The sequence below is a fragment of the Bidens hawaiensis genome, unplaced genomic scaffold (assembly GCF_021521415.1).
Source record: "Bidens hawaiensis isolate Kalapana, Puna unplaced genomic scaffold, B.hawaiensis_p1.1 tig00028772_1, whole genome shotgun sequence".
Lineage (NCBI taxonomy): Eukaryota > Viridiplantae > Streptophyta > Magnoliopsida > Asterales > Asteraceae > Bidens > Bidens hawaiensis.
The window spans coordinates 139676-153206 of record NW_027494717.1 but is presented as its reverse complement, the minus strand read 5'-3'; the positions used below and the strand labels follow the sequence as shown (position 1 = coordinate 153206).

At 36.5% G+C, this 13531-nt stretch overlaps 1 protein-coding gene across 2 annotated transcripts; it reads right to left on the bottom strand.

The window, feature by feature from the left end:
• Nucleotides 1-8624: 8624 nt before the first annotated feature.
• Nucleotides 8625-13208, bottom strand: LOC143577706 (uncharacterized). Of its 2 annotated transcripts, XM_077061466.1 has the most exons (3): nucleotides 11680-13208; nucleotides 11231-11314; nucleotides 8625-10608 (listed from the first exon to the last, which is right to left on the bottom strand). In XM_077061466.1, exons 1-2 carry the CDS (start codon nucleotides 12743-12745, stop codon nucleotides 11280-11282), a joined length of 1101 nt encoding a protein of 366 aa, XP_076917581.1. In that variant the 5' UTR covers nucleotides 12746-13208; the 3' UTR covers nucleotides 8625-10608; nucleotides 11231-11279. The 2 variants fall into 2 exon arrangements, with proteins under 2 accessions (XP_076917581.1, XP_076917580.1); XM_077061465.1 differs by having other exon boundaries at nucleotides 8625-11314.
• Nucleotides 13209-13531: the final 323 nt, after the last annotated feature.

The following is a 13531-nucleotide window of genomic DNA, read 5'->3' as shown; positions in this document are numbered from 1 at the left end:
TAACTAGGTTTTTGGATGGCAATTAGTAAAAAGGACGAAAATCAAACAAAAATGTCATGTAAAGGAAACCGCCTGAAAGTAAACTTTTTAAAGGACCTGATCCATAAATCGTATATGTTTAAAAAACAAAATTTGTAATTCTGTATTTTTAGAGTTAATGATACTTTAGACTATGGGCAGTGAGCTTAACTACCATTACTATTTGAGCTTACGCGGAAATTATGCTAGACATATAAAAGATAATAACCTCCTCTACGAGAATTCCTCCACAATTATTGTTGTTTATTATGTAGTCAAATATATTTATTAGTTTCCTATTTTGTTGCATTATATTCATTATATATAATATAGTCAAACTCTTTTAATTCAGTAAGAGAGAATGCAAATCATCACATGGTATCATCCTTATATCGATCCATCATCTTCCCTTTCTTCTTCCTCATGACGATCCCTGCATATTCTTCCTCCAACACCATCGAAACCACTCTTCCCATGGCAACCATCCTTCACATGATAAACATCAAACTCTACATCATCCAACTACCTTTATTGGCATAATCAAATTCTTCCCCTCCTTGCAAACCAAAAGTTAACCGGTCATGTTGATGGATCCATTCCACAACAGCCGAAAACCATCACAATCAACTCCAATGAACAACCCAATCCTTCTTATCCTGCTAGGTCTTTTTCGAACCAACAAGCCATTCTCATTCTCAATTCATCTCTCACCGAGGAGGCGGTTGCCGAGATCCTTGGTCTCACAACAGCCCGTCAGATCTGGACTGATCTAGAAGCAGCCTACAGTAACACCTCTCTCGAACGGATGCATCTCCTACGGGACAATCTCCGGCTGTTAACCAAAGTCTCTTCCACCGTGGCTGAATTCGATAGGAAGTTTAAAGCCGTTTGTGATCAGTTAGTGACACGGACAAAACTCATTGGTTCCTTTGTAGTCTCGGTTCTACCTTTGAAAGTTGGTCCACGGCCATTCGCACGGCCCGTGATCCACTTTCTTTCCGAGATCTTCTTACAAAAGCCGAGAGTCAAGAACAATTTCTTCATGCTCTTCATCCTCCCACTCCTCCTCCTGTTGCTTTTGTTGCCCATCAACATCGCTCTACCAGTTCCTCATCCTACAGATCCGGACCCGGATCCGGATCCGGTTCTAGATCCAACAACCGTGGCCAGCCCCAAAATACGTCATTCAACCATTCCCGAAGGCCTCCACATTGTCAGCTTTGCCGAACCAATGGACATTATGCAAACAAATGTCCAAAACTCTCCTCCTTCGTGGCCGGTTCTTCCTCGGGTAATGATGGTCTTGTTCGTGCGTTTCACGCTCAATGTCATGTTTCCAATGACGGACCCGACTGGACTGCCGATTCAGGGGCTGATCTTCACATGACGAATGATACTGGTAATCTTCATTCCTTTTCTCCTTATTCGGGTAACTCTTCGGTCATCTTCGGTAATGGCCATGAATCACCGATCACTCACAAAGGCCACATATCTATAAATAAAAATGTTTCTTTGAAAGATGTCTTAGTTGCTCCTAACATAACTAGGAATCTTCTTTCGGTTAGCAAGTTGACTCGTGACTATCCCGTTGATGTTTTGTTCTCAGATTCTTTTTTTCTTATTCAGGATCGGAAAACAAGCCAACCACTCGCTCAAGGTCGGTGTGAGAATGGTCTCTAGGTGCTTCGGGACAAGTCATTTGCTTTTGTTGCTTCTGTTTTATCGAATAAAGCCTCTTTTGAGTTATGGCACAATCGTTTAGGGCATGTTGCCTTTGAAATTATTTCTACTTTACAGAAACATGGTTGTTTATCATTTACTTCTTTATTACCGAAGCCTAATATTTGCCTCCATGTCAACTTGCTAAAGCACACAAATTACCATTTGATTTAAATGAAAAACGTGCTTCACATCCCCTTGATCTTGTTCACTGTGACTTATGGGGACCCTCACCGGTTTTGGATAAAGAGGGTTATAAATATTATGTTGTTTTTATTGACGACCATTCACGATTTTCGTGGCTATATCCTCTTAAAACAAAAAATGAATTTTACTCAGTTTTGGAAACATTTTTGCGACTTGTTCAAACTCAACTTTCACGAAAAGTTAAAGTTTTCCAAAGCGATGGTGGTTCGGAATTTGTTAATCAATACGTGCGCAAGATATTTGACAATAATGGTACATTTCATCGCTTTTCTTGCCCACATACCGCTCCCCAAAATGGTCTTGCCGAAAGGAAGCATCGCCACATAGTCGAAAAGGGTTTGGGCATGCTTTTCCATGCCCGCGTTCCTGTCAATCATTGGGTTGATGCTTTTAGTTCCGCCACTTACATAATAAAACATTTACCCACCAAAGTTCTACATAACAAATCTCCATTTTAAATACTTATTCAACTAAACCAAACTACGCAAACTTTCGCGTTTTGGGTGTTGTGTGTATCCTTACCTACGAGATTATGCCCCTCACAAACTCGTCCCTCGAAGCATTCCATGTATTTTTATGGGCTACACGCCTCAATACAAAGGTTATAAATGCTTTGATCTGGCTTCATCTCGTATGTATGTCACTCTTCATGCACGTTTTGATGAAACATCCTTTCCCTATAAGGATAATTCATCCCACACAAATCTCGCCAATCTTTTTCTTTCTACATTTCATGAACCCACTCTTGTTTCTCACTATTAATCGCACCATCCCAGCCCTCCACCTACTTCTAAACACTTTGCCAACATCAATAATTTTACTCCACCTTGTACCCTTTGCAAGGACACTCCAATTTCATCCTCTCAACCTACTGCCTCACCATCCCCCACTCTAAATAATGAACCCTCTACACCATCATCCATCCCTTAACCACCTTCCATTCCCACTAACCAACATCCTACGGCTACTACCCCACAACCACAACCACAACCACAACCTATTCCTACTATCCAACAAACTACGGCCACCCCTTCTCCTACACCCTCTCATCTGATGGTCACAAGGTCCAAAGTCGGCACCTTCAAACCAAATCTAAAACATACTTCTCATCTTGCTCATGCTATGCATTCTTGTCTTCATGCGGCTCTTCTTACCACTGTTGATCCTAAGGGCTTCAAAAGTGCTTCGAAACATACGCCATGCATACGGAGCTTCAAGCTCTTCACAACAATAACACGTGGACTTTTGTTCCACGGCCTTCGTCTACTAATGTTGTCGGATCCAAATGGGTCTTTCGCACCAAATACAAATCTAACGGTTCTATTGATCGTCACAAGGCTCGGCTCGTTGCTCAAGGTTTCACGCAAATCCCGGGCCTAGATTTTAATCATACATTCAACCCCGTTGTTAAAGCATCCACCACACACATTGTTCTTTCTTTGGCCGTTATCAACAGTTGGCCTCTTCGCCAACATGATGTAAACAATGCCTTCCTCAATGGCTCTTTATCCGAAACCATCTATATGGAACAACCACCCGATTTGCTAGCTCCACTTATCGGAATAATGTATGTAAGCTTAATAAGGCTCTTTACGATCTTAAACAAGCTCCTATGGCTTGGTTCCAACTCTTGAGTTCCTTTCTTCAATCATACAGTTTCATGTGTAGTCGTGCCGATCCCTCTCTCGTTGTCTTTCATCAAGGCGAATCTCTCATGTATCTTCACGTTTATGTCGATGATCTTATCCTTACTGGTAACAAATCCACCTTGCTCACCGCCTTCACCCAGCGCCTAAACTAGGAATTTGCTATTAAAGATCTCGGCTCCTTGAACTACTTTCTTGGCCTTGAGGTAGTTCACAATGAACATGGTCTGTTGTTAACTCAAACAAAATATGCCAATGACATTATCACTCGTGTCGGTCTTACTCAAGCTAAACCCGTCCCCACTCCTCTCTCTCTACCACTGATACGTTTCTCGCCGATGGTATCCCTTATGCCGATCCTACATTTTATTGTTCTATTGTTGGAGTTGTAATATACAAAATTTCACAAACCCTTAATTAATAAATACCGCATTAATATATTAAATATGAACAAATTCGTATATTTAAAACTATTTAAGTGCAATCGAAAACTAACCATACACTTCGCACAATAATTATTGTTTGATAAATGCATAATAGTTAAGAATGGTTACAACGATTAAGGGAGCTGTATTAATAAACAAAATAGATTTATTTTGTTACAAATCAATTAATATAACTAAATGAATATCTTATCATAATATATGTTAGTAGTATATATTTGGTCTAATTCAAGATTCATCGTTATAGATATTTATTTTAGGTTATTACAAGTGAATAAGTTAACTGCATAAATAAATAATAGCAACAAGAATAATAGTGGAAATGCAAAATATTAAGAAAATCAATTAGCCAGCTATATGATCTCCACCGACGTCCAACCCGACTTGCACACCTCCATATTTCGTTTCATACTCCCAAAATTAGCATCTTAAATTACGGGATTTCAACAAATCAAAAATCCACCCTAACCGACTCATTCATTATAAAACCCTCAACCATATATCTCTATATCTCCTCGCCATATTCCCACCTTCGTAGCCGCCTGCGTATCGCCGGAGAAACCGCAGCCACCGCTACACTAGCTCTCGCCGACGCCGTTGCTAGTCACACACCACCGCTCGTCTCCGCTCTCTGTGTTTCTGCATTAAGCCGCTGCCACCGGGAACCCGCTAAGTACCGCCACTGTGAATCCACCACCTTGAAGGTAACAACTTAATACATGATCGATTCCGCTATTTTGTTATCTTTCTCGCTCGTTCTGATTTGAAATATGGGTTTAAAATCTGGTGTTTAATGAGAAGAGATTAACATATATATGTTCAACAAACTTTGAAAACAACTTCACTAATTAGTTCACCAGAGACCGATGGCTCAATATATATATATATATGATGTCATATACAAATCTGAATTTTGGTCTAATAGCTAAATGCGGTTGTTAGTGTTTTCGGAAGTTAACTGTGTATTATATGAAACTCAAAGTGAATAAGTAATCATGAAAGGATAATTATTAGTTGGAACCATGTTAAAGCTAAGCAGAACAGTATACGTTATGTTGAGATGATTGGTAAATTAAATAATAGTTATGTCTCATCCAATTCAAAAATATAAGAGTTCATATAAAAAGTTCTAAAGCTGTAATATTGATAGCAAATAGAAAAGAATAATTATTGTTTAACATTTGTATACATGTACATCTTTAATTAAATAACGAATACATAGTACATGAATTGTAAGCATACTCAAATGAAAAAACATGATCTAAGTTACAATAAAACAATAATTGTAGGTTCTCTTGACGTTTAATCAAGCTTAAGTCTTTTTATGACTTTATTGCTATCGCTATCGTCAAAAAGGTACGGATTCTGTGGTCTTTAAATTATAGCGTAATATTGTTTATTCTTCGATCTCATAGTGTACGGACTTCGTGGTCTTGCACTTCCTATTGATAAGTGAAAATTGTCATGCATGCGATAGATTAATCCTTTAGACTCATTATCGCATGTTCCTATTGATCAATGATTATAGTTATTGAACCGATAGATATGGTTATTATTTTTTATTATTGTGTATTGAAAATATATTGCTTCATTGACCTCAATACCCGAGCACATCCACCTATGGGGACATAGGGCGTCAATCGAGGCACCTTTGACGTGCTCTATTTGTGGCAGAGCGATTAGTCCACAACGTCTCTATTTTTATTGTGCGATGAGAGCACTTATTGATTACTAAGAGGCGTATGGATCGATCCTAGGTATATTGTTACTGGAGTGAGATGGTTAGGTGTGTGTGCCCACATTCCTATCTCACCTAATTATTGGTGCATTAGTCTGCAGCTAATGTACATATTGTATTGCTACTGTTATTGTTACTGGCTCACATGGGTATTTCCATATATTTATTGTTATTGTACTGATTCATAACTGATTGTTCATCGTATAGTGTCATTGTTATTGTTAAATTGAAATTGTTAACAGAATGTATTTGCTTCTTTTCTAATTCTTTGTTTTGTCGTATCGTTCTTCGTCGTTTATTGTAATTGCTATTGTTTTCTCCATTACTGGGCAATTTTTGGCTCAGCCGTGTTTCTTTGTTTTGTGTTTTCTTGTATTTGTTATAGGTACTCAAGAGAACCATGGGAATGTGTGATAAGAGAGTAAAAGTAAAAGACTATAAGAAATCGAGGAACTAAATAAATTCTTTTGAGTTAAACAACTTTAATTTATTTTCGTTTTGTCAAGTACTTTTAATTTGAATGTTTTTGGACCGTTGTGTGGTTTTCAATTAGGGTTAAGACTTTAATGAAAATGCTTTTAATATCAGTAATTACCGTATCGAGTGACACGTCAGCCCTAACCGGGCCGGGGTGTTACAGGAGCTCTCCAATATTTGACCATCACTCGTCCTGATTTAGCCTATGCTGTAAATCAAGCTTGTCAAAATTTACATGCTCCAACTGAAAAAATTTTCAATTGGTAAAACGGATCTTGCGGTATGTCAAAAGAACTATCTCTCATGGTCTTGTGTTTACAGGACCCGCCTCTTCAACTATTTTAGGGTACTCTGATGTAGACTGGGCGCGGTGAATTGAAACACGCCGTTCTACATATGGTTACTCAATCTTCTTGGGAGGAAATTTGGTCTCTTGGAGTGCGAAGAAGCAACCAACCGTCTCACGATCAAGCTGTGAATCGGAGTATCGGGCAATGGCAAATGCAGCGGCTGAAATTGTTTGGATCACTCACTTATTACAAGAACTTCATGCGCTTCCACCATCGCGTCCAACACTTCTATGTGACAATCGAAGTGCGTTATTTATGAGTCAAAATCCGGTTTCCAACAAACGAGCCAAACACATTGACTTGGATTATCACTTTGTTCGGGAGTTAGTTATGTCCGGGAAACTAAACACTAAGTTTGTTCCAACCAAGATTCAACTCGCAGATATCTTCACCAAGAGTCTACCTCTACCACAGTTCGAGCATTTTCGGGATCTTCTCCGAGTTCATCCACGCCGTTTCGCTTGACAGGGGATAAAATATAATAACCTTCTCTACAAGAATTCCTCCACAATTATTGTTGTTTATTATGTAGTCAAATATAGTTATTAGTTTCCTATTTTGTTGCATTGTATTTATTATATATAATAATATACTCAAACTCTCTTAACTCAGTAAGAGAGAATTCAAATCATCACAACATATGGTTTTATGCGATAATAAACTTTTGTGCGACGTGAAACTATCTATAATTACTGGCATACTTAATCTCTCGTTTACTGAAAGCTTGTGGCACATGAAAATTAGACAGTTAGTGGTTTCAATCATAAGAAAACTTTGGCTATTAGTAAGCCTTGAGTCACCCAAAAGTTAAGCCTTAAAATTTCGTTTTACTTCAGGCTAAACTAAGCAAGTTAAATGTTCACGCGAGAGTTACTAAGTTTCGTTCAGGCAGAAGTTTAATTAATGGCACATGAAAGTAATGGCACCGAAACCAATTTGGCCCATACGAAAGTTACTAGGTTTCGTTTAAAACTAGGATTACTAACTTTCGTTTAAGGAGAAAGTTTCCATAATAGTACACGAAGGTGATGGCACTAGAAACTTAGTCTTATACTTAAGAGTAAATTTGAAACAGAAGTAAGGTGTTACGAACTGAAATCATTGCAAGATATAAGACTTGTCTAATATCGGTTGTATGGCAATTTTTGCGAGGTTTATAAGCTAAATGGGTTCCCTCACCCGTTGAACTAGTCTTTTTGGTTGAGTAATGTTACAAGCCAAGTGTACTGTCATGAAAGTAGATTGCAATCTCCATTATAATCAAACACAATCAACAGATACAATAGAACTCAATTTCAATGTGAAATCAAGTATAAACCAAATTACAACGATGATGTTAAAACAGAAAGAAACCAAGAAATCAAATCATCAACAAGATGATTTGAACTAACAATAATATCTCAATCAACAAGATGAGGACTGATTATACGAATTCTAATTCTGGAGAGAGAAAGAAAAATAATATGACCAAAAAGTGCCCTGTATGATTTCTTGATATTGTGATAATATTCACCAAACAAAACCGAATCGGGCCTGGCTTGAATTAACTTCACTTCTTAACAGACCATAGCTTCCTTATGTTCACTCAGCCCACTAGTCACCTCACCATCAGTATCCATTTACTTTAAAGCCCATTAGCACCAACACATGTATATATGCAAAAAAAAAAAAAACAGAACACTATTAGTTATATTAACCAAAATATATAAATTATTTGTATATGAATTGTGTTTAGACGTCACCTTTCAACACCCCCCCCCCCCGACAATTCATTATGCAAACATATCAAACACGTCTAACTTTTGACAGAGAAAAATCATGTTCAACGGGAAATAAACCCTTGGTAAAAACATCAGCTAACTGATTCCCAGACTGAGTTTTGATCACGTGTATAACTCCAGCCGTGATTCTTTCATGAAGATAAAACAAATCCACCTCAAAATGTTTCGTCTGGTCATGAAAAACTGGATTAGCGGCATTTGATATAGCAGCTGAATTGTCACAAAACAACTTAACAGGCAACCATATATTCTCACCAGCAGCTTCACACATTGACCGATACTCAGCCTCCGCTGAAGATTGTGACACGGTCATTTGTTTTTTGCTTTTCCAAGAAACAAGTGAGTTTCCAAGAAAAACACAGAACCCGGTCACAGATCGTCGAGTGCTCAAGCATTTTGCCCAATCAGAGTCAGCGTAGGCCCGTAAATCAAAAAATCCCTCTTTGCTTATCAAAACACCACGTCCAGGAGCCTTTTTTAGATATCTTAAAAATCTTAATGCAAGTCCCAAGTGTGCACTTGTTGGACTATACATATGTTGACTTAAAAATTGAACAGAATAGGAGATATCTGGGCGTGTGTGTGATAAGTATATAAAATTGCCAACTAACTTTTGGTATTTAGAAATATTTTCTAAAGACTTTTTGTCCTTTTCACAAAGAGCCTTAATAATATGGTTTTGCTCAATAGGGGTATTGACAGGTTTACTCGCTGTTAACCCAAATTCAGCAAGCAAATCAACACAATATTTCCTTTGACTTAAACACACACCTTGCTCGGAATAGAGCACTTCAATTCCCAAAAAATATTTGAGAATTCCAAGATCTTTAATTAAAAACTTGGTTTTTAAAAGACTTTTAACACTTTCAATTTCTTTTATATTGTTCCCAGTTATAACAATATCATCAACATAAACTAGCAAAACAACTAACACATTATTAACAGATTTAACAAACAAAGAATAATCAGTTTTGCTTTGTACAAAACCTATTTCAAGTAAAACACTAACCAACTTATCATTCCACATCCTTGGTGCTTGTTTCAAGCCATACAAGGATTTGGTTAATTTGCACACTCATAGTTTCATACTTTGAAAAATAACCTTCAGGTAAGGCCATATAAACATCTTCATGCAAATCTCCATACAGAAAAGCATTATTTATGTTGAGTTGGAACAAATTCCAATTATTTTTAACAGCCAAGGCAATTACTGTTCTAACAGTGACCATTTTAACAACTGGTGAAAAAGTCTCACCAAAATCTATTCCTTCTCTTTGGTTAAAGCCTTTCGCCACTAACCTAGCTTTATATCTCTCTATCTCACCCGTGGACCTATACTTTATCTTATACACCCATTTACACCCTATTGGTTTCCTACCAATAGGAAGATCAACAAGTTCCCAAGTGTTGTTCCTATTAAGTGCAACCATTTCTTCGTTCATAGCATTAATCCAATGTTTATTGGAAGATGCTTCCCTAAAATTTCTAGGCTCAAGACTTTTATTTAGCACAGAAGTAAAACACAGATTTTCTTTAGTTAGCTTAGAGTAATTTAACACCTTTTCTAGTCCATATTTCTCTTTACCCTCAATCACAAAATCATTTAGAGTTTTTGGTAATTTTGACTCCCTAGTCAATCTTCTCAAACTTGTTTGATTAGGAAGTTGAATTGGACTATTAATACCCTAAGGAGAGATATTCTCTTCATTAGTACCATCACTATAAACTACCTCACTAGGATTAGGATCAAGATTAGGCTGTTGACTTTCAACCCCGCCTTTAATCAGATCCTCATCGGTAGGAGGCTGTTCACTGGTGTTAGTATCATAAGGTGCCCTCCCCTCATCATCGGGATTAGTCCTACTTAAGGAAATTTCGGTATTATCAGAAAAGAAATCAAAAAAGTTTAAAGCATTGACTGACAAATCAGTGTTTGTTTCAAGATTTTTTAAACAATCACTATTTTTAAAAGGATAAATTGTTTCATAAAATTTTACATCACGAGAAAATATAACTTGTTTAGTTTCCAAATTCCACAACTTATATCCCTTTTTTTGAAATGAATACCCCAAAAAAACACACTTATCAGCCCTTTTTTCAAATTTGTTTGTATTATTTAAAACTGTACTAAAACAAAGACAACCGAAATTTCTTAAGTGGTTAAGAGAGGGTTTAAAATCAAACAAGCATTCATATGGAGATTTACCATTTAAGATAGAGGAGGGAGTCCTGTTAATTAAATAGGTTGCAGTTAGAACACATTCAGACCAAAAATTCAAAAGAACACCACTCTCAAATAACAATGACCTAGCAACATTTAATAGGTGTCTATGTTTTCTTTCAACTATGCCGTTTTGTTGAGGTGTATGGACACAAGATGTTTGATGTATTATACCATTATTTTTAACAAAATTTTGCATCTAAGAGTTAATAAACTCAGTTCCATTATCACTCCTAAGAGTTTTAATGGTTTTACCAAATTGATTTTTAACCATGTTAAAAAAACTTTCAATGTTAAAAAAAACTTCACTTTTAGTTTTTAACAAGTACACCCAAACGGCCCTAGTGAAATCATCGACAACAGTTAAGAAGGACCGATACCCTTCTTTACTATTGATCCTATAAGGACCCATACATCTAAATGTATCAACTCTCCAAGTTCGGATGTTTTATGATCACTTAGAGGAAATGGCTCACGATGTTGTTTGGCTAAATGACAAATTTCACAAGGATATATTTCATTTTTAACTTTAATCTTTAAATCATTTTTTAAAACATCCAAAACTTGGAAAGATGGGTGCCCTAACCTAGTATGCCAAAGATTTACTTGATCTACACTATTAAAACACACCTTAATAGGTCTAGATACATCCCCACAGAAATACAAACCATCTATTTGACTACCAGTCACCAGGATTCTCTTTGTGAGTGAATCCTGAAGATAGCAATTATATTCATTAAATGTTACAGATAATTTGTTATCACATGCAAGTTTGTAAACAGACAACAGATTGACACAATATTCTGGAACAACAAACACATCATTTAGAATGACATTGTTACGTAATTTTATATTACCAATCTTTGTAACTAAAGCATTAGTCCCATTTGGATGTTTAATCTTTATATCAAACTCAGTTACATCAATTTGATTAAAAACATTTTTATCACTCATAACCATGTGTTGGTTAGCTCCAGAATCCACAACCCAATTACACTTAGAATGGGATGACATCCCACTAGAGAAACAAAAGACACCTTTACTAAACATACTCTAAGAAAAGTTACACAAATAATTACCTCCTAAATTAGGAGCTTGAGGACCCTCATCAGTTTTATCTCCTAGTAACCCTAGTAATCTTGAAATTTGATCAGGTGTAAGAGAAACATTATTTGAGTTGGATGATGCATTTGCTTTACCAAAGTTAGAACCATTAGAATTATTAGAAAAAGATTTTGTTCCTTGATTACCAAATTTACCGGTCCTTGGTTTGGAATTTTGAGGATAACCCACAATTTCAAAGCACCTCTCAATTGTATGACCAATCTTATTACAATGAGTGCATTTCAAATTTGGGTTAGGCCCTCTGTAAATTCCCTTCTTATTATCTTGAAATTGATTAGTTTTTGCAACAAAACCAACATTTTGAGTTTGAGTTTTAGAAGAACCATTAGCATTCCTATGAGACTCCTCTCTAGAAATGATAGAGAAATCCGTCTTCACAGAAGGTAAAGGATCCCTAGTTAAGAGATTAGTTCTAACTGGTTGATATACATCATCCAAACCCATTAGAAATTGCATCAATTTAATCAAAGTATTAAAGTCATTAAAGCTCTTTGAGGCTTGACAAGAACATGAAGGCAATTGAAGCATAGCATCAAGTTGCTTCCACATGGTGGACAACTTATGATAATAATCATATACTGATGATCCATTTTGAGTTAGTGAATTTATATTTTGGTACAGGCCAAAAATAATGGAACCATCGACCTTATCATAAGTGTCCCTTAGTTCTTCCCAAACATCAAAGGCGGATTCAGAATAGACCTGACCCGCATAAAGCTCATCACAAACAGAGTTTAAAATCCAAGTAAGAACAATTGAGTTGCACCTATCCCACTGACTAGCAAGCACCTCATCGTTAGTTGATTTTAAACATTTCCCATTAATAAAACCGACTTTATTTTTAACTTGCAAAGCTAATTTCATTCCATTAGCCAAAACACCATAATTTTCAGTTCCTTTTAGTTTTACATTAATGATGGAAAGAGTGCTTGAGTCACTAGGATGGAGGTACAAAGGATTACTTATATCCAACTTACTAACAAGAGTCTCATTATTACTAGACTCACTTTTATCACCCATATTTTCACAACAAAGAACACAGAACTATAAGAGAACAGATACACCTAAAACGTCTAAAGCAACAAAGTATCAAGAAATTAAAGACAGAAAACTTAAAAGGGATAGGAAAGATCTCACAGTGGTATAGCTTCCAAACAAGATTCAGAAAGAAAATATGAGATGCTTTGTAAGCTTCAATTAGGTTTACATAATCATTCTTCGTGTTCCCTTTCAACAAATAACCAGATAATCGCGAGATGAACAAGATCCCCAAATCAAGCAAACTAGGGTTTGCAGCGTGAAAACCCTAACTCGTAACCAGAAACAAAATCCGCGCGGAAGAAACGTAGCGATTAGAGCCACGACGTCGTGGCTCTGATACCATGTCATGAAAGTAGATTGCAATCTCCATTATAATCAAACACAATCAACAGATACAATAGAACTCAATTTCAATGTGAAATCAAGTATAAACCAAATTACAACGATGATTTGAACTAACAATAATATCTCAATCAACAAGATGAGGACTGATTATACGAATTCTAATTCTGGAGAGAGAAAGAAAAATAATATGACCAAAAAGTGCCCTGTATGATTTCTCGATATTGTGATAATATTCACCAAACAAAACCGAACTGGGCCTGGCTTGAATTAACTTCACTTCTTAACAGACCATAGCTTCCTTGTGTTCACTCAGCCCACTAGTCACCTCACCATCACTGTCCATTTACTTTAAAAATAATTAAAAATAAAAATATTCATGAGTGGCCTGTGTGAAAAATATCTTGATTTTTGCAAAAGGTG

What these genes read in the sequence shown, in the direction of transcription:
- LOC143577706 (XM_077061465.1), bottom strand. Translation starts at nt 12,745, where the DNA reads ATGGGTGATAAAAGTGAGTCTAGTAATAATGAGACTCTTGTTAGTAAG. An exon ending in TCAAGCTCCTAATTTAGGAG is followed by an intron (nt 11,315 to 11,679) that starts GTAATTATTTGT and finishes TGCTATCTTCAG; the next exon opens with GATTCACTCACAAAGAGAAT.